The 18,048-nt window shown below is 44.4% G+C and overlaps 1 protein-coding gene across 2 annotated transcripts in view; it reads left to right on the top strand.

Moving 5' to 3' along the window:
• LOC144686547 (inositol polyphosphate 1-phosphatase-like) overlaps nucleotides 1-18,048 on the top strand; it is a 70,505-nt gene that overhangs the window by 43,819 nt on the left and 8,638 nt on the right. For both annotated transcript variants that reach the window (XM_078551874.1, XM_078551875.1), the window contains one exon: nucleotides 17,623-17,797. In XM_078551874.1, coding sequence (XP_078408000.1) covers nucleotides 17,623-17,797 — 175 coding nt within the window. The remainder of the gene's footprint in view (nucleotides 1-17,622; nucleotides 17,798-18,048) is intronic.

Raw genomic sequence — 18,048 nt, 5'->3', positions numbered from 1 at the left:
ACTAGTCACATGACACCCTCTCAATTATTTTAAGTTTAACAGAACAATCCCAAAACGTAACCATTTTATAAACCTCATAGTTGCAACGTAGTGCAATAATGAAATGCCAAGAAGTGAGGGGCCTTAATTTTTGCACAGACAGAGAGGCTTTCTGTCTTTGTGAAAATGACCCCAGAGGCCCGAATCCAAAAGTCCCGTCCCCTGACCCAGCCCCCACCATTTTTGCAGGGAGGGGTGGGTGCCAAGGGTGGGTTGAACTTTGGACATCCATGGTTCACGGAGGTAGTCTGATCTGATTTTCACAAGGAGGGAGTGGGCAATACAACTTGGGCAAATCAGACTTGGTAGGAGAAGGTCTAAACTTACCAGAGTTCTTTGGAGAAATAGAGTACCCTTTTGGAGAGGTGAGATATCCTTTTGGGTATAGTCCCGGGACACCTTATGGGAGAGGTAAGGTGTCCTTTGGGAGAGGTCAGGTGCCCTTTAGGATTTTTAAAGGTAGATATGAATGTGTGTTTTAAAAAAGTGGATAAACTCATTGGAACTGTCAAGCTGTTGAGGCATTTAAATCTCCTGCCCTTTAAATATATGAAAACCTGATTGCGGTGTTTTTTTAAAAGTGCTTGCTATTTCACTCGATCTGTTGACATAAGCCTGAGTGCTACCATTGCAGGAATCATGATGCTTGACTGATTTCACAACCTATCATTTTCACAGTGGGGTGCCTGTAGTTCACAGTTTGATTGGCAGCTCCAAGTGCTTTCAAATTCTTTGAAATGGTTGTTCTTATAAGGGATTAAAAGAAGTTAAATGTAGTGAATTGCGTTTATCAATGAGAGTCTTTTTTAAAATAGTAAATGCATCAATGGACACTTAAGATATTTATTTAATCTCAGTATGAGTCCATAAGGTCTGCCCAAGGAGGATACTGGGTGTGTTAGCATGTAGGGTGTAAGAGCAAAGGGTGGTGGGTGGGGGGCATGAGTTGGCACTATGTTGGTATAAGGGCTATAAAGGGCCATGGGGTCTGGGCGGAGGGACATAGGATGGTTTAGAGGGTGTAAGGGCAAAGGGTGGTGGATGGGGGAATGGGCTGACACGCATTGGTACAAAGTTAGTATAGGAGCTATAAAGGGCCATGGGTGTGGGTGAGAGTGCATAGCTTGGCATGGAGCGTATGAGGGGCCTTGGGGGGATGGGTGGGGGTCAGATTGGCATGGAGGGTATGAGAAGCCATGGGGAGTGGGTGGTATCAGGTGGCATGGGTTGGCATAGATGAGGGTGTGAGAGAGAGAGGGCTTTTTTGTTTCATCCTCTTTACAGCTGGGACAAAGCGCCGGATGACTGAGGCTCACCTTACACCCAGCCCATCTCTGCACCCCGCAGCCCCTGCGCTGCCTCCAAACTGTTTCTGGGGTTGGCGGGCATAACTCCCATTGCACCTCGTCCCCAGAATGAAAATCGGAGCATCTGGGGCAGTTTCTCCCGAGTTGGGTTTACAGAGCTGGGAATTCTCCTGGTCGGGAGCGAAAATTCAGGCCTAGGGTGATTGTGCTGTCTAGTGGCAGGGAAGCCACATAGCCTCATTAATAAAGTGAGCTCAGCTTTAACCCTTCTAGTGAAGCCTTTCAAGTTGGCATCATGACATTGGTTGACATTATATAAATGCAACCTCTTTCTTTATAATAGTGCCTTTGATGACCTTAAGGCATCCTGAAATGCTTAAAGCCAATGAAGTAACTTGAAGTGTAGTCACAGTTGTAATGTTATGTCAAATAAGTGTAATGCATGTATGTCCTTGAGAAGTTTATTTGATTTCCAAGTTGAAAAAGTTAAAGTTGCAAAATATTTTAACCTTTGCAGATTTTTTTTGTATCAGATACACTCAGCTGAAGCATGAAAAGACACGAGGAATGCATAATTACTTAAAGCACACTGTATACTGGCCGTAGAATAATTAACTGCAAATTATTTCTTGTTAAATTTGCAGTGCATAACGGTTGATACAGTTCCACCCCTTTCACTGGTAGGCTTGGCGTTAATTTTAAAGTTTTCAAAAGGATCTTCGATAACAGCTCCCACGCCTCGCTAACCACTACAGGAACCTGCATGTACAAGTAAATGTCAAGCACAACCCGTTTGGTTTTGCTTATAATTTTACCATTGTGGTTGATTTTTTTTTTTTGTTCTGCAGCATAAATTTTTGCAATTTAGAAATCAGCTTAACTTTGGGAAAAAAAAAGATGTACTTCCACATACTCCATTGACTCCACCTACCCTTCTCAATATCTTCAATTGGCTCAGCATCTATTTTTCTCTGATTGCACCTCTGTGAAGCACCTCTGGACATTTTTCAATATTAAAGGTGCTATATTAATGCAAGTTGTTCTACCAACAATATCCCCCTCCCAACTCCCATCCACCCCTGGAAAATGTTGGTGCTATAGTGTGTGGACTTTTTGATCATATATATCATCCTAGTGTGGATTGTGAAATGCCCACGCCCCATTCAATACAGCTTCAAAGCAGATTCACTTCAAACAGACATCACGGATATAATTTTGACTTTGGGCAATAGTGTAAAACAGCTGTTTAATAGCTGTTCAACTGACTATGATGCATCTCTTCCAATTTTCATTTCCATTGAAGTCTCTGCACAGCTCATCTGGTGAAACATGCTTGAAGATTGGCTGCTTGCGTTGCAGTGACAGGAAATTGCGGGGGGGTGGTGGTGGTGGAGGTGGGCCGGGGGTGGTGCGACAGTCAGGCAGTTGTGGTGGGCCCCATTCTTTTAAGGTGCAGTCAATCTGATCACTGTTCGGCTGCCTGTAGGCCTGGTTTTCCTGAGTGCAGCAAGCATGTTTGCCTCGTGGCAGACCAATCTTGTTGTTGGGGCCTGAAACAGCCGTTAGTTCCTCTGTTTTTATGTGCAATGTTTCTAATGTCTGGTCCAGGCTGATTTTTTTTTTTTGGCCTTTACCAATATAACAGTGGTCCACTACTGACTCATAACCAGCTTGCAATTTCTACTGCAATATTGGATGCCTAGGAGGTCATTTAGTGCCTGAAATAATGGGCACCACACCGTCAAATTTCTAGGCCCACATTTCAAAGCCGTATGGCTGTGATATCATCAACGGATTGTAACTTAGGGCTGGATTTTAAGGGGTGCTGCGGTCCCTGTCCCCCTCTAGCTAAAAGCCTGTGTGGTGTCCTCTCAAGGGAAGAATGGCTGCCCTGCTGTCATTTAATAGTCAATTGGCCGTTAATAGGCAGGAGGGATTTCTGCCTCCTCAGGGGCAGGGGCTCTCCTCCTGCCCTAGAGAGCTGCCAGCCGGTCGGATGGCTGGCAGATTTGTGGTCCCAGCAGCTCCAGGCAGGAGCGGGGGCCCCTGCTGGGACTACAGGCAGTCCCCAGTGGAGGTCATCATTGGAGCCGGAGACCAGGATTAGTTTAGCGGGGGAGGAGAGAGTGGGTGGCGAGGGGATTTCACCGGTTTCAGGCCGGTAGGCCCCAGTGAGGGGGTCGAGAGGAGCAGAAGGGCTGGGTTTGAGAGGCTGGCGGGGGCGGGGAGAGAGTAAAGTGGGAAGTATGATTTGGAGGGTGGTGGAGTGGGGCATCCCTCCAATGGGCACATGAGACCAGCAAATGAGATCCCCTCACCTTGCCCAACAACAGCCTGCAGAGCTAAATCTGCTGGGCTTCCCTGGTAGGATGCACCTCCTCCTGCCATGGGTAAAATAGCAACAGGGTGGGAGTTGATGAGGCTATTAAGTGCCTATTAATTGCCCACTTAAAAGTCTTGATAGGTCCAAGGGTGGGCGGGCTGTCCAATGGCTCCATCGCCCCTGTGACATTTCATACCGGTCGAGGATGGGTGGTTAGGAGGCAGGAAGGCCACCTCTTGGATCTTATGAGCCCCGCACCTTCAAAACCTTTGGTGGGGGAGTGTAAAATCCAGCCTTTATGAAGAAAAATATGCATTTCTTTTGCTTTTCTTCACACACAGGATTATTTATTGTTCAAAAACTACAAACCATTTAAATTAATGACTGTTGTTATGGAGTTGATTTTCCAGGCAACTTTTCTTGGTGGAAACATTGAACTTTATTTACAAGACAACAGCAGCAGCTACATGTGTGCATCTATCTCTATAACTAAAGAAGAACTCCTTCCTAGAGATTCTCCATGCTGCTAACTCATTGGTTTACACAGATCATGTGATCTTACAACAGGGTTATTCTTAAAGCTACAGTCCTACATTTATCAGAACTATAATTACAACATTCCTCCCTCTTGAACTTTTCTGTACATTTTGTATTTACAAGGATATTTATCTCATGACATTACAATATTTACACAGGTCATGAAATTACAAGTTCAATCTTTCGGGTGGTTTCCTGATCTATGTGGAACGTCGTAACTCCACGACTTCCGATTCTTTGGCAGGAACCACATTCTCTGGAACCGCATTAACATCAGGTACCTCAATAGGCACAGGCGGTTCAGTGTTGTCCACTCCGACAGAGACATTGGGTATGTCTATTCTTGGTTGAGCAACTTCAACGTGAACCACAGATTCAGCAATGGTTACAGGTGGAACATCATTTTCTTAGGGTATCTCCCTTCTTCTTAAATGATCCACATGCTTATGGGTGATCCGGCCCTCCACTTCCACGTGGTATGACAATGGTCCGGTCACAGAGCTTACTTTACCAGGTAACTACTTCGATCCTCCACTGAAGTTCCTTACATATACTGCTTCACCAACGGTAAATTGTCACTCATGACTATGCAAATCATGAGTCACTAATTGACTTTTCTCCACCTTCCCCTCCAAATTGGGAAGTATCAGGCTTGGTTGTTCGAAAACAGTACCTTATTAGTAATTCTGCATCTTCTATCTACGTGTCGTCTTCTTTCTACCACAGAATTTAGTCTCGGCCTTCTTTTTGACTTCATTGTTGGCCAGACTTCTCTCGGGCGAAATCTCAACTTGTCTTAGTTCAGTAGTTGAGCTACCCATGATTTTATTACCTACTTGCATCTCAGAAAGTTCTATGACACTTGCTTTCAAAGCCTCTTTAGCTTCATTTAGATGATTCTTCAGCTCTACTGTCTCCTTGTATCTGTTGGCTTCCTCCTGGAACCTTGAACGTTGCTGTGTCTTTTCTGCTAAATGGTTCTTCAGTTTGTTCAAAGTGACGTTAAATTCTTCCTGTTTCTCTTCGTAATTTTCCAGAGGCACAAATTTTGAACTGAGGGATCCTTGTGGTGCGCGAAGGTCTTTCAACAGGTTTTCCTTTTCTTTGCGAAGCTCACTTGCTTCATCTTGAATTCTGTCATTTAGCAGAGCCTCCTTGAGTTTCTTCTGCTGTTCTTCCATGTCATTGTTTAAGACAGTCTTCATTTCTTCAGGGTGCTGAATGACTATCACACTCCTTTTTCATCCTGTTGGAGTCCTTGGACTCTCCAGGCTCTTTCTGAAGTACCTTGCCTTGTTCCTTTTTCAACTCAGGAACTCTTCCTGTTTCCTTTTGAAATCTCACTGGCCAATCAAGGTTAATTTCCATCAACCAATTTTGACCTAGAAACCTCTACCTTCTAATCCCCTCACTGGTAGCTCTGCTGTTTGGTGTCTATAGTAAACAGTTACTGTGGTGATACCTTTTACTTGGATTTCTTTGCCTGTGTACGTTTTCAACTTGGCAGAGGTTTGTTCCAAATTTAATTGTTGATCGCCTTTATTTAAATATCTGAAAGTGTGTTCTCTTACTATAGTGATAGAAGTAGCTGTATCTACTTCCATTTTTAAGGGTTTACCATTCACTTGCAATGTGACAGTAATTGGCTCTGTCATCCCAACTTTCATGTTGAATAAGGAATAAATGTCAGAATTGGTTGTCTCTGGCTCTTCCACACTATATACTTCATTGGACTTTGTTTGTTGCCTGGAAACCTAATTTAATCTCGCTTTGCGATGTTTCAATATGTGTCCTCTTTTGTGACAAAATAACACTCCACCTTTTTAAATTGCCAATCGTTAGAAGTATGATTGTTTCCACATTGATGAAAATTAGTTTTCAAATTTGCTGCAAAGCTGTTTCTTCTAATTTTTCGATTAGCGGGGACTGTTTCCCACTTCTTGGTGGAGTTCCGGCTTTTTGCCCCACCTTCGGCTGACCATTCCTGCCCAACTAGGAAAACAGTGCCATTTTGCGCACTTTGAATCGCTTGCGAATCTTTTGTAGCGCTTTCCGTTGCAAGCGCTATTTCTAATGCTTTCTTAAAATCAAGATCCACTTCAGCCAGCAATCTTCACTGAATAGCATCCTCTTGCATGCCACAGATCAAACGATCCCTGAACATACCATTCAGGGTTTTACCAAAATCGCAATATTCCGTTATTGTTTAAATTTCGCCATGTAGGTTGCAATGGTCTCCCCTGGGTTTCTATTCCATGAATTGAACCTGAACCTCTGCATTGTATTGAAAATGTCACTTAATGAAGCCTACTAATTCACTGAAGGTCTTTGAATCGGGGGCACTGGGGGCCATCAAGCTTCGAATTAAACTGTGAGTTTTGCTCCCACAAATACTCAGGAGAATCGCTCTCCTCTTTTCCCCTCCGTGATTTTGTTGGCTTGAAAGTAGAACACACGACGTTCTGTATATTGAGACCAGTTGTCTGTGGCTGGTTCAAAGGGATCGATCCTGCCAAATTGCGGCATCTCAGATGAGTATATCTTCCTTTCTTTTTAGTTATCTTAGATACTCACAATTGCTGGGCAAGGGACAGCACTGGATCTGATCCCATCCTTGCCACCAGTTTGCTAGAGTTAATTTTCCAGGTAACTTTTCTTGGCAGAAACATTGAACTTTATTTACAAGACAGCAGCAGCAGCTACATGTGTGCATCTAACTCTATAACTAAAGAAGAACTCTCTCCTTGAGGTTCCCTGTGCTACTAACTCTATGGTTTACACAGATCATGTGACCTTACAACACAGGATTATTCTTAAAGCTACAGTCCTACGTTTATCAGAACTATAATTACTACAACTGTATTGTAATAAATATAAGCACTTGCATTCTAATTTTTCACGTGAGTTTTATCTCAACTTTATAATACACAAGCAATTTTATCCTGATACCCAAGAAATAACAATAAACAGAAAGTAAAATATACTTCACAGGCAATAATTGTTTCAATATTGGTCTTGGTGTCTGACTCCAGTGATGACCTCTATTGGAGACTCCCGCCTTGCGCTGCTGGGACCACAGAGCTGCCAGCCGTCTGATTGGCTAGCAGCTCCCTGAGGCGAGACTTCCTGTCCCTGAGGGGTGGAAATCCCACCTCCAGGCTATTAACGGACAACTGACAGTTAAGTGACAGCACTGCAGCCTTTCTTCCCTTGGGCTGGCCCCCCTCTGACTTATTAACCGGTGGGGTGGTGGTGTCGGGGGGAGCCACAGTGCCCCTCAAAACCGAGCCCTAAGTTACAATCTGCTAATGATACACAGAACCACACAGCTTTGAAATATGGACCTAGAAATTTGACTGCACGCTGCCTGTTTTTTCAGGCACGAAACAGCCTCGTAATCCTCTGACATGGTGGTAGAAACTGCAAGTTCTTTTTGAGTCAGTCGTGTGGCACCTGCCTTATTGATCAAGGCCAAAAAAATCAGCCTAAACCAGACATATTAGAATCCTTAATGCAGATATCTTCGTCACTAGCGTCATCCTTGGAAAGCCTGGACTATATAATCTGGCAACGAGATCAAATCCCAGCACAGCAGCTAGGAAGTTTAAATTTGGTTAATTAAATAAATCAGAAAGAAAAAGTAGTTCAGTAGCCATGATGATGACCATAAAACTACCAGATTGTGTAACAATCCATTTGGTTCATTAATGCCAGTTAAGGTAGGAAATTTGTCAATCTGGCCTAAATGTGACTCCAGACTCTCAGCTGCCCTCTGAAATGGAATGAGAAGTTATTCAGTTGTATCAAAGGACTGCAGCAGTTCAAGAAGCTGGCTCACCATCGGTTTCTCAAGGCTTTCAATAAAACTGAATGCCTTGGAATTCTGATCACACAAATAATTAGCTAATTCTTACTCTTTTATTTTGTAATTTGGGTACTTGTATACAAGAACAAATATTAATGACATGTTATGATACCACAGTTTTACTGAATTTTCTCTAAATTTAACTTGGAGAAATTGTGTTAAAGGCAAAAATGTCATTTATTTTCTATGTATTTTCCAAACCTGAAGGAAATGTTAATTCTATACTTATTTTATTTTTTAAACGCATGCCCATTATTACTGTGAAGAAGCAGCCCATACCTGCCCCTTATCATTATAGTTTGATCCATATTTCCTGGCATACTCAGCCTTGGAATGTCTTGAGTGATAAATATTATGATGGCTTTTGGCAGCCCACTGCAACTGTTCAAAGTGATTCTCTCTTCCTGCTCATTAGATTTAAACTAAGATAACTTTGGTGCAGATAATATGACTGACTCGGCGATGGTTATCATGTGGTGCAGCTTCCATTGCCTTAAAACATTGTGTTGAAAATAGACTCACTCTACTGGGTGCCGCAAATCAACACAATTCCAAATTTAGAATGCAATACTCTCCAAATGTAGGAAATAATGAATATCATCAGAGCAATTTTTACTATCTAGCCTCTGTGTATAAACATCATAATTCATGCCATCAGAATTCAAAACATTTAAAACCATTATCACAATATGGAAATTAGTTTAATGACTTAACTCCAGAATGTTTGTTGTTTGTTTGTAATGCTTTATTTAAAAGTTTACCAGTTAGCTTCGTAGAAAGATAGAACCGAATCTTAGGCTCTCCGGGAGTGGGTCAGCAGGGGTGGGGGGGGGGGGGGGGTTGTAAAATTGGGTGTAATGCCATCGGTGCTTTCCCAGCACCTACCTGCCCGCCCAAGACCCCAGTACAGTGCATGGCGGGGAGATGTCACGCAGCGCACCCACTCTTGGGCCAGTTGAGGCCCATAAGAGGCCGGGGCTAAGTTTGAAGCCCACCAGATCCCACTCCTTGGGCTATTATTGGGAAAGGGGTGGTCCCTCCTTTTACGGGTTCCCATCAGAGGCCCTCCCAAGATCTGACTTCCCCCATTCCCCCCACCAGTTTCCCCTCTTCCCCTGGCCTGTGCACCCCTGGCCACATCAAGAACTCCCCCTGCAACTTACCTCTTCATCCAGCTCCGCGATGATCTCTGATGGGGACTGCTTCCAGTGATGCTGCTGGGACCAGAGAGCTGCCGGCGATTTGATCGGTTTGCAGCGCTTGAAGGTGGTGCTTCCTCCCCAGATGGGGACAGAAGTCTCGCCCTGGGTGAATTAAAGCCCCTTTGAGCATTAACTGCCTGAGAGGCAATCCACCAGAGTGGGACGGGCTCTCCACTGACATTTTCATTGGGTGGCGGGAACCCTCGCAAAATGTAAAATCCTACCTGTAGAAAATTTACAGCACTGAAGGAGGCCATTCAGCCCATCGTGTTTGTACCAGCTGAAAAAAAATCGAGAGCGCCTAATTCCAATTTGTGGCTCCTTGTCTGTGGCTCTGTAAATTATGCAACTTCCAAGTGCATAGTCAAGTATTTTTTAAATGTGATGAACATTTTTGCCGCTAGCGCCCTTTCAGCCAATTAGTTCCAGATCCCCACCACTCTCTGGCTGAAAACAATTCTCCTCAACTCCCCTCTAATCTTTCTGCCAATTGCTTTTCGCCTGTCCTCCCTAGTTATTGACCTATCTGCTGAGGCTAGTAGTTCTTTCCTATCCACTCTATCTAGGCCCCTCATAATTTTATGCATTTCAATTACGCCTCCCCTCAGCCTCTGTTCCAAAGAAATCAACGCCATCCTATTCAAATTTTCCTTGTAGCTAAATTTCTTCAGTTCTGGTAACATCCTTGTAAATCTCCTCTGTACTATCTCTAGTGCGATCACATCCTTCCTGTAATGTGCTGACCAGAAATATATGCAGTGCTCTAATTTTGGCCTCACTGGTGTTTCATACAGCTCCATCATGTCCTGTGCTTTTATACTCTGCGCCTTGGCTAATGAAAGAGAGTATCCCACAAGCATTCTTATTTACCTTATGTACCTGTTCTGAAACCTTCAAGGCTCCGTGGACATGAATGTTCCCTTACACTTGTCAATATTGTACCTATGATTGTGTAATCCTTTGCTGTGTTTGTTTTCTCCAAATGCATTACTTCACAATTCTGATTGAATTCGATTTGCCACTTTTTCCACAGTAACACTGATGCAATATTGTCCTCATATTGTTGTTGTAACGTTTATTGAGAAGTGATAATATGTAACTATCAGCAGAGAATTATGCCTCCAGTCTCCATTCAGACAATGAGAATTGACTTTGAATTTGCAGTTTTATTTTCATAGCGACTTCTATTAAATTAAAATCTGTAAATTGCAAGCTTGCATTAAGGTTAAATTTTCTGCTAATTTAAATCACCAACTTTCAAATGGCAACTTAATTTAAATATTATCATTAAATTTAAAACCACTAAACTGGAGCCATATGCAGTTTCCTGTGTTTCAAGCCAGGATGTAATTCATCAAATGCATGTAAAATGGGCGTTACTTAAACTGGTAACATGGTCTCCAGTGGGAATCCCTCTGTAAGTATGTTACTTGGCAGAAGAAGAACAAAGGAAGATTGCCAGCAGTTGAGACCACCAGAGCCAGAATTGCTGCATTCATTGTTACCCTCCAACTTTCAGCTATTGACAGAGGCATGTTTCCATGGGTTTGTCTGAGGAACTGTGTGTTTATAGGCTGTGTTTCGCAAGGAGATGGCAATGATAATCTCATCATTGACCCTTCTGAGATAAAAGAGATAAAATCATTCAATAAAAGCATTCCAGAAATTATAATTACTTCAACTCTAATTAAACACAAAAGCAACAGTCCAACAGGAGGTTACTTTCCAAACATTTGCGAAAAGCAAAATTCCTGGAGATAAAATTCCTGGCCCTTGTTCCTCTAGGTGGTAGAGGTTGTGGGTTTGGAAGGTGCTGTCAAGGGAGTCTGAGCTCAATTTGGAGTTGAATAGTCTCATGCAACCTGTTGCAACGGCCAAGGAGGGCCCATGAAATTTACTTGGGGGCTGGAGATGATGGGCAGAATTTTCTGCTGCTGCTAGCAATGGGCATTGTAGTGGGTGGGGCACAAAATTTGGGGTGATTACAAAAGTCTGTTTCCTGCCATCAGGAAATCAGTTTGGAATTTTGCTCCCCTGACTTTGATGGCAGGTTAAAGGCGGCTTAACTTTCTCCATGATCTATGTTGTGATCCACATTCGCATTAATTTCCACCATTAAAAGGCCACCTCACCGGAATCACGTTCCCCCTCCAAATTAAGTGCCCTGCCAGCAGATAATTAGAATGGCCTGTTTCGTGACTCTACATGACTGGCATGCACCTAGCGAACTTCTCTTCATCAACAATTTCGAGGCATGTAGATGCTGCTTTCACCTGCCTTCAAGAGGGTCACAATTTGGGTGCGTGTATCACAGGCAGTCCCAAGGCTGGACAGGGGAGGCAAGCTTATGGGGGGAGGTGAGGGAATTATCCAGGGATGGCAGGCAGGAGATTGTCTGGGAAAGGGGGATAGTGTCTTAGAGGGTGGGGTCGGTGGAGTTGATGATGGGGTCCTGGGGGGGGCGCAAACCTAGGGTACCAGTGGTAGGAAGGAACAGTCACAGTCAGAGGGTGAAGTCGGATGTGGTAGGGTGGCAGGTCTTGGGTGTGAGTTTAGCAGGTGAAGTTATCATGGGGTGGGTCACGGAGGGGCACAAGACAGGTAGCTCGGATAACAGGAATGGTGGGGTTTGGGTGGGCATGGGAATGGTAACAGGTGTCAGCTCTGATGGGAGGAATGGCATGTGGAGGGGGAGGCTCAAGGGTAACAGATGAGAGATGAAAGGTCATAGTGAGTGGGTCTATGATGATGGGTGGAAGTTGGTGGGTGACGGGGAGGGAAGAAGGCGGTGGAGTGTGTCTGGAAGGCTATACATGCCATCTTTCCATTCGATGTAAAACTGCAATGCCTCAAAGTAGGAGGAGGGTCTTTTCAGGTGGGTGGAGTTGAAGGTCAGAACAATTAACCGACTCTAATAATCATGAGGAAACTGGATGACAACAATGTTCAATTGTGATCTTCCCTCTATGGTGAAGCCCACCTGGCAGCAGGTTTGTTACTGAGTCATGGGTCTCATAACCTCGAAATCCCAACAAGGAATGGAGCTACCGTTCATTCTGTGCCATTTTCCATTGGCTGCAGCCAGAGGTAGGGATGAAGGAAGGGAGGGAGGTGGAATGCTTCCAAGGGGCACGGCTGGTAGACGGCAGCCAGCTCGCGACTCCAAACCCCCGTCTTCCCAGGTGAATGGTCACACCTGACAAGGAATCATGTGGTTGGTCTCCTATGCTGCCAAGGCGATGGTCTCTCTATAAAGTTCCGAGGGTGGTGGACTCAAGTGGAAAAGTGTCCATGTGAGGCTTCTTGCACATGGCTCTCATCATCCTAGTCAAAGAGCAATGTCTCCATACACTTTAATGTACGAATGGGAGGAACACCCATCTCTGGTCCTCCAGAATGTCCTTTACCTAGGAGGGGTGGGCATGGATGTGCTTGTCTAGATGAGGCCAGGTGAAGGATTTAGCACTTGCCTGCTGGCTTTGAGATGAAGGGAAACCTGTAAAGGGCATGCTCACTAAATGCATCACTTCAATTCATTCACATATGCACTGAGGCATCGATGATGCAGTCTGCAGACAACCCTGCCTTGGTAATGTCTTTCTTCCAGTTGAGGAAATGAAGGGCCCATCACCAGTTGTCACAAGACCATGAGGAGCAAGGGCCTGAGCAGGAAGAGGCAGTGGGCCTCTATAAGGTCAAGAGGCTGGCAAATATGGGCCACTGCAATGGTGAGCATTGGCCCGACCATGGGTGTTTCACTGGCGGTGCTGTTGTCTCGGGATGAGCGAAAGACAATGCCTGGGGTGTGGTTGCTCACATCTGCAAGCTTCTTCTGTACAAGCTTTCGTCTCAAGGACTCTGGAGGAGTATTGCAGAGCTCCTGGCCTACGTTGAGTGAATGCGTGTCTGGGTGCCCTTTAAAGATGGCACCAGGACCTTCAACCCCCATAATGTAACGGTGGAGCAGGCGACTTCTTGTCCACCCCGCCACAAAATTTGATGAGCTCCTTGTTTATGCATGATTAATGAGCTGAAAAGCGGAAGGTCGTGCATGTTTGCCTGCCACCACTTAGTCTCCAGAGTGGAAAATTCTGCCCGATGGCTTTAGTCTTCCCAATGTTCAACAGAAGGGAGTTGTGGTCATCCAGAACTGGACCTCTGACAAAAAATCTGACCATACATGGGCAACTGAAGGGTAGATGAGCATGATAAAGGGGTAGAGCTGGGTGTTATCACCATATATGTGGAAACAAATGCTGTATCTTCAAATTATGTCACCAAGCAGTGAGATAGAACAGGGAGCCAAGGAAAAACCTTTGGGGGTTCCAGCTATTGCTGGAGATCTTCTGGATACAATCAGATAGATAAGAGTGGAACCAAGCGAGGGCAATCCCACTGGACAACAGAGGACAAGCTTTAGATAAGTATAGTATGGCCCAATAGCACTTGATGCGGCCCAGTTAGATATGGTGTTGGATGGCTGAGCTAATTGTGCACCAGGTATGCTTTCAAGTCTACACATCTTAAATGAGGAAGTGGAAATGGGAGCCATACCAGAGGGAACAACCAGGGTGTGAGAGAGTAAGGATTTTATTGGACACAAGAGCACGACAGGTGAAGGTGAAAGCTAACTAAGATAATTTTGTTTAATGGCACGAAGTTTGCAAATGAAGAGAGCCAGAAAGCAAACAGAAACATGCTTCTGGCATAACCTTTTTCTGAGCTGGTAGCACTTACCTAAATCCTCTCAGTGGATCTGCAATGTTCTAGTTAATCAATAACTTTACTGTAATTTTTTTAAATTATTGATATGAATATGAGTTTTCCCACAATTACTGACATAGCTTCTTTGTATTTTGTTTATGGCATGCCTCACAGTTGTTAAATGTTCGAACTGAAAGTGACTATGAAAGCTGACAATAGCAAATTCAGCCTCGTATCTTATGGTGCATGTTGTTCAAACTTAAATTTGTAGATTTAAGAAAATTCTGTTAGTTAGCTTTCCCTGCAGCACACTAGCTTTATATCTGACCCATATTCACAGCCTCCCCTTTAAAATGGCCATTTCACCAGTGAATGCTTGCATTGAGATACTGATTGCATTGATCGTCACTGACTTTATGCTTCTAAGCACCATATTTACGTCTTTGTGAAGCTAACTTTCCAATAAAATTTTATTTTTTATTTTTATCTTTTTATATCTTTGTGAAGCTAACTTTACAATAAAATTTTATTTTTTTATGTTTTTGTGAAGCTAATTTTACGATTAAGTTTTAATATGTAAAATCGTTAGCCAAGGAGTGTGAGTGGTAAATAGTCAAACCCTGTCTCTGATAGATTGTTTGAACTTTGGCCTCAGCTGACATTTGAAGTCTGGAATCCCTAAAGGGCAACTTTTCCTGTTCTGTTGAAGAGTCATACGGACTCGAAACGTTAACTGTGCTCCTCTGCAGATGCTGCCAGACCTGCTGAATTTTTCCAGATATTTTTGTTTTGGATTTCCAGCATCCGCAGTTTTTTGCTTTTAACTTTTCCTGTGTTTGCTCAGCTGAGCTGTCAGATCAAGTGGACAATAGCATGAGAGGATTCCAGTCTGTGGTGTGGAAAATTCAGTACAGGAAACTTGCTGTGCACACTTCAGTTTAGATTAAATGATGTGTGGACGACATTGATCATAGAAAAGTCCTCGGCTTAATAATAGCACTGATAGTATCCAAAGGAAGCTAGCTCTCATCCTAGAAGCAGCGTAATAGGGGACTGAATTTTTGCCAGTAGGAAACAGGAATCAGCTCTGTTTTGGGTCAGAAACCAGCCTCCGGTGGAAATGGATTAAAGTTCAGATTTTCGAGAGGCGAGCCTTTAATTGGGATGGCGATGGGTTTCTTGTCCACTTCGAGCTAGTGGGGGCAGGAATGGAGGTGGGTCAGATGGAGTGTGGGACTCATTTTAGACCCCCCGTGGCTGCCGTCACTGAGGCTGCTCATTATCCTGACGGGGAGATCTGCAGTTTGTGCCGAAGACGTCCACAGCAGCAGAAGAAAGCGAGATGCCACTAGGGAGCCAGAGGCCTGGTTACGGGCAGGACAACCCTTTACTTCATTAATGCCAACCTCAAGGTAATGCTGAAGGCTGTGAGGGAGAGGAGGAGGTCCTCTTCCCAGAGGGTGGCAGGAGGAGGCAACCTTGTTGTGCAGCAGCGATACTTCTCTGTTCAGCGCCATTTCTCTCCATTTGCTCTTGCCGCTCCTCTCTTACTTCCTGCTTGTTCCCCAGTGAGTTGCCTCCCTCCAGGGTCTCATTGAACTCAAGGTCCACACCTCTCTGGAGCACCATGTTACGGAGAACACAGCAGAACACCACAATGAATAAGCCCCTTGCACTAGGGTATTGGAGGGTACCACCCGGCTGGTCCAGACACCATAATTGCATCTTCAGAAGCCCAATAGCCTACTCGGTACTTGTTTTACTGAGCAAGTGGCATTGGGTGTATCAGCTCTGTGTGGGGCTCCTGTAGAGCGATGAGTAACCATGACTTTAAGGGGTATCCTATTTTTCCCTAGGATGTGTCTATATACTTTGTGGGTTGGAATGAAGATCTGAGGCAGCCTGGGCTGGCAGAGGATGAAGGATTCATGGCAGCTGTCAGGAAAGTGAGGGCACTCATAGAGGTAGCTCTTGTGGGCTCAGGGCAGTTGGATGTTGATGGAATGGAAGCCCTTCCTGTTGATGAATCTGAGTGGGTGGTCACTGGGTGCCTTGATGGCCACATGGGTACAATCGATGATGCCTTGCACCTAGAGGAATCCAGTGCAGGAGGTGAAACCCAGTGCCTACTCCACCTGAGAAGCCTGTCCATCATCAGATGAATGTGTTGTCCAGATCTGGCAAAGAGAGCATCATTGTCTAATGAGTTGCAGTGGTGTACAGCCATTTGTAAGATGCCACTAAGATCCACAGCTGATCCTTGGAAGGAACCAAAAATGAAGAACTTTAAGGCCACAGCAACTTTGGAAGCCACTGGCAGGACATGGCGAGCAGTGCTCCTCTCTCTCACAGCTCTTCAGTGATGAAGGCACGGATGTCAGTAACTATCTGCCTGGAGAGTCGCAGTCTCCAGTGGCACTGGGTGTCAGTCATTTCCAAGGTAGACTCTGTGTTGGGAGTATAGCCTCCCTTGCCTTTCAGCCCCTCTTTCACCTCCTGTGCCCTCCTGATGCTCGAGGTTCCACCCTTCCAGTGGAAGGTGTTGCTCCTCGTCATCTTAGGCCCCAAAATGTGACTGTAGTGCCCCCATTGCCAGCTGCAGCCTTCCTTTTAGACCGGTGGCCATCCTATTGTGATTGGCAGCCTTGTCACCTCCTCTTCTGCCCCCACAATGCCTGGTGGGTGATGACCCCGTTCGATGTCCTTGCACTGCGCCCATTATCTCTGCCACCTGCACAGCGCTAAGGGTACCAACTTATCAAGTACCTAGCACCGCCCTCCCTGCAAACATTGCCCTGCCAGCTCTCATATGAGGCTGGAGTATTGCCCTTGGGCAGCCATGACTGACACTACACTGCATACCCACCTCCTCTCAGTTGATCAGAAACTGTCAGCTTCCGAAACCCATGCAATTCTTTAAATAATCCACCCTCTCCCTGCAACAAACTCTTAATGTCCCACTATCCCCTTGCTGTGCTGATTATTGCCAGCACCAGGATCGATGCCTTGAAATTGACACCCTGTCCGGCACTGATATTTTCAGCTCCCACCCCCACCTTCGAGTTGCCCCAAAATTCAGCCCCAGCAATCGGAAAGCTAAATTACAAAAATCAAATAAAATGTGCATGTTTTTAGCAATTTATTTTCAACTGTTTTTATATATGTTTCTCTGCATCCCCCTTCAGTCTTCTTGTGAAATATTTTATTCTCTGGGTGATACAGTGGTACAAGGCTGCAATTTAGGGCCTGGAGTAAACCAACCTTCGACTTCCCCTACTTTTCAGTGTAGAAGTGTATCACCTCCATCTGTGGCCTCACCTTCCTGTCAATAAAGAATTTTCCAGATAGGAAATCATGATTATGAACCTGCCACTCCATGACAAAGAGTAAAAGGGCTTTCAAGTTCATAAGAAAGCATGAAATGAGTGAAGGCCATTCTGGAGGTATTAACAACTCCTGTCATCCTGCCAAAGAAAATTTCTGTGTAAATACCACTCATTTTTTAAGAACAATATATTAGTTGTTAAATGCTGTATCCCATTTTTCCTTATGCAATAGACTATCTTTCATTGTCAGTTTTACTTTCCAACGTGTGTGACAACAAAGTTTCTTGTTTCTTTTACACAAATGTTCTTATCTCTTCAGATTCAACATTTCAGTACATCCAAGGATATGCTGATGAAAAGCCTAAAGATGGAATTTACTGCAAAGGACTCCAGTGTGTAACCATTCTGATCGGAGTGTATAACAGAAGTTCTGGGCTCCCCATAATGGGTGTCATCAACCAGCCATTTGTAACCCGAGACCCAGATAGTCTCAGGTAAAAATATAATAGATGGAGTCTAGCATTATATGTTAACTGTGTAATAGTACTGGCATACCAACCTCAAAGTCCGATATTGAGCATAGAAGCTTTTCAATGAGACACCTAAGTTAATAATGAAGTTCACATGTAGGAAAATACTCCCAAAAAATCTGCTTACCAAATGATGACAGAAAGAATGAACAAATGTGGGTTTTTTTTAGGTTTCTAAGTAAATTGCCAAGAGGCACAAGGGTAATTTTAACTTA

The sequence above is a fragment of the Cetorhinus maximus genome, chromosome 11, assembly GCF_964194155.1.
Source record: "Cetorhinus maximus chromosome 11, sCetMax3.hap1.1, whole genome shotgun sequence".
Lineage (NCBI taxonomy): Eukaryota > Metazoa > Chordata > Chondrichthyes > Lamniformes > Cetorhinidae > Cetorhinus > Cetorhinus maximus.
This window is presented reverse-complemented; position numbering and strand designations above follow the sequence as displayed.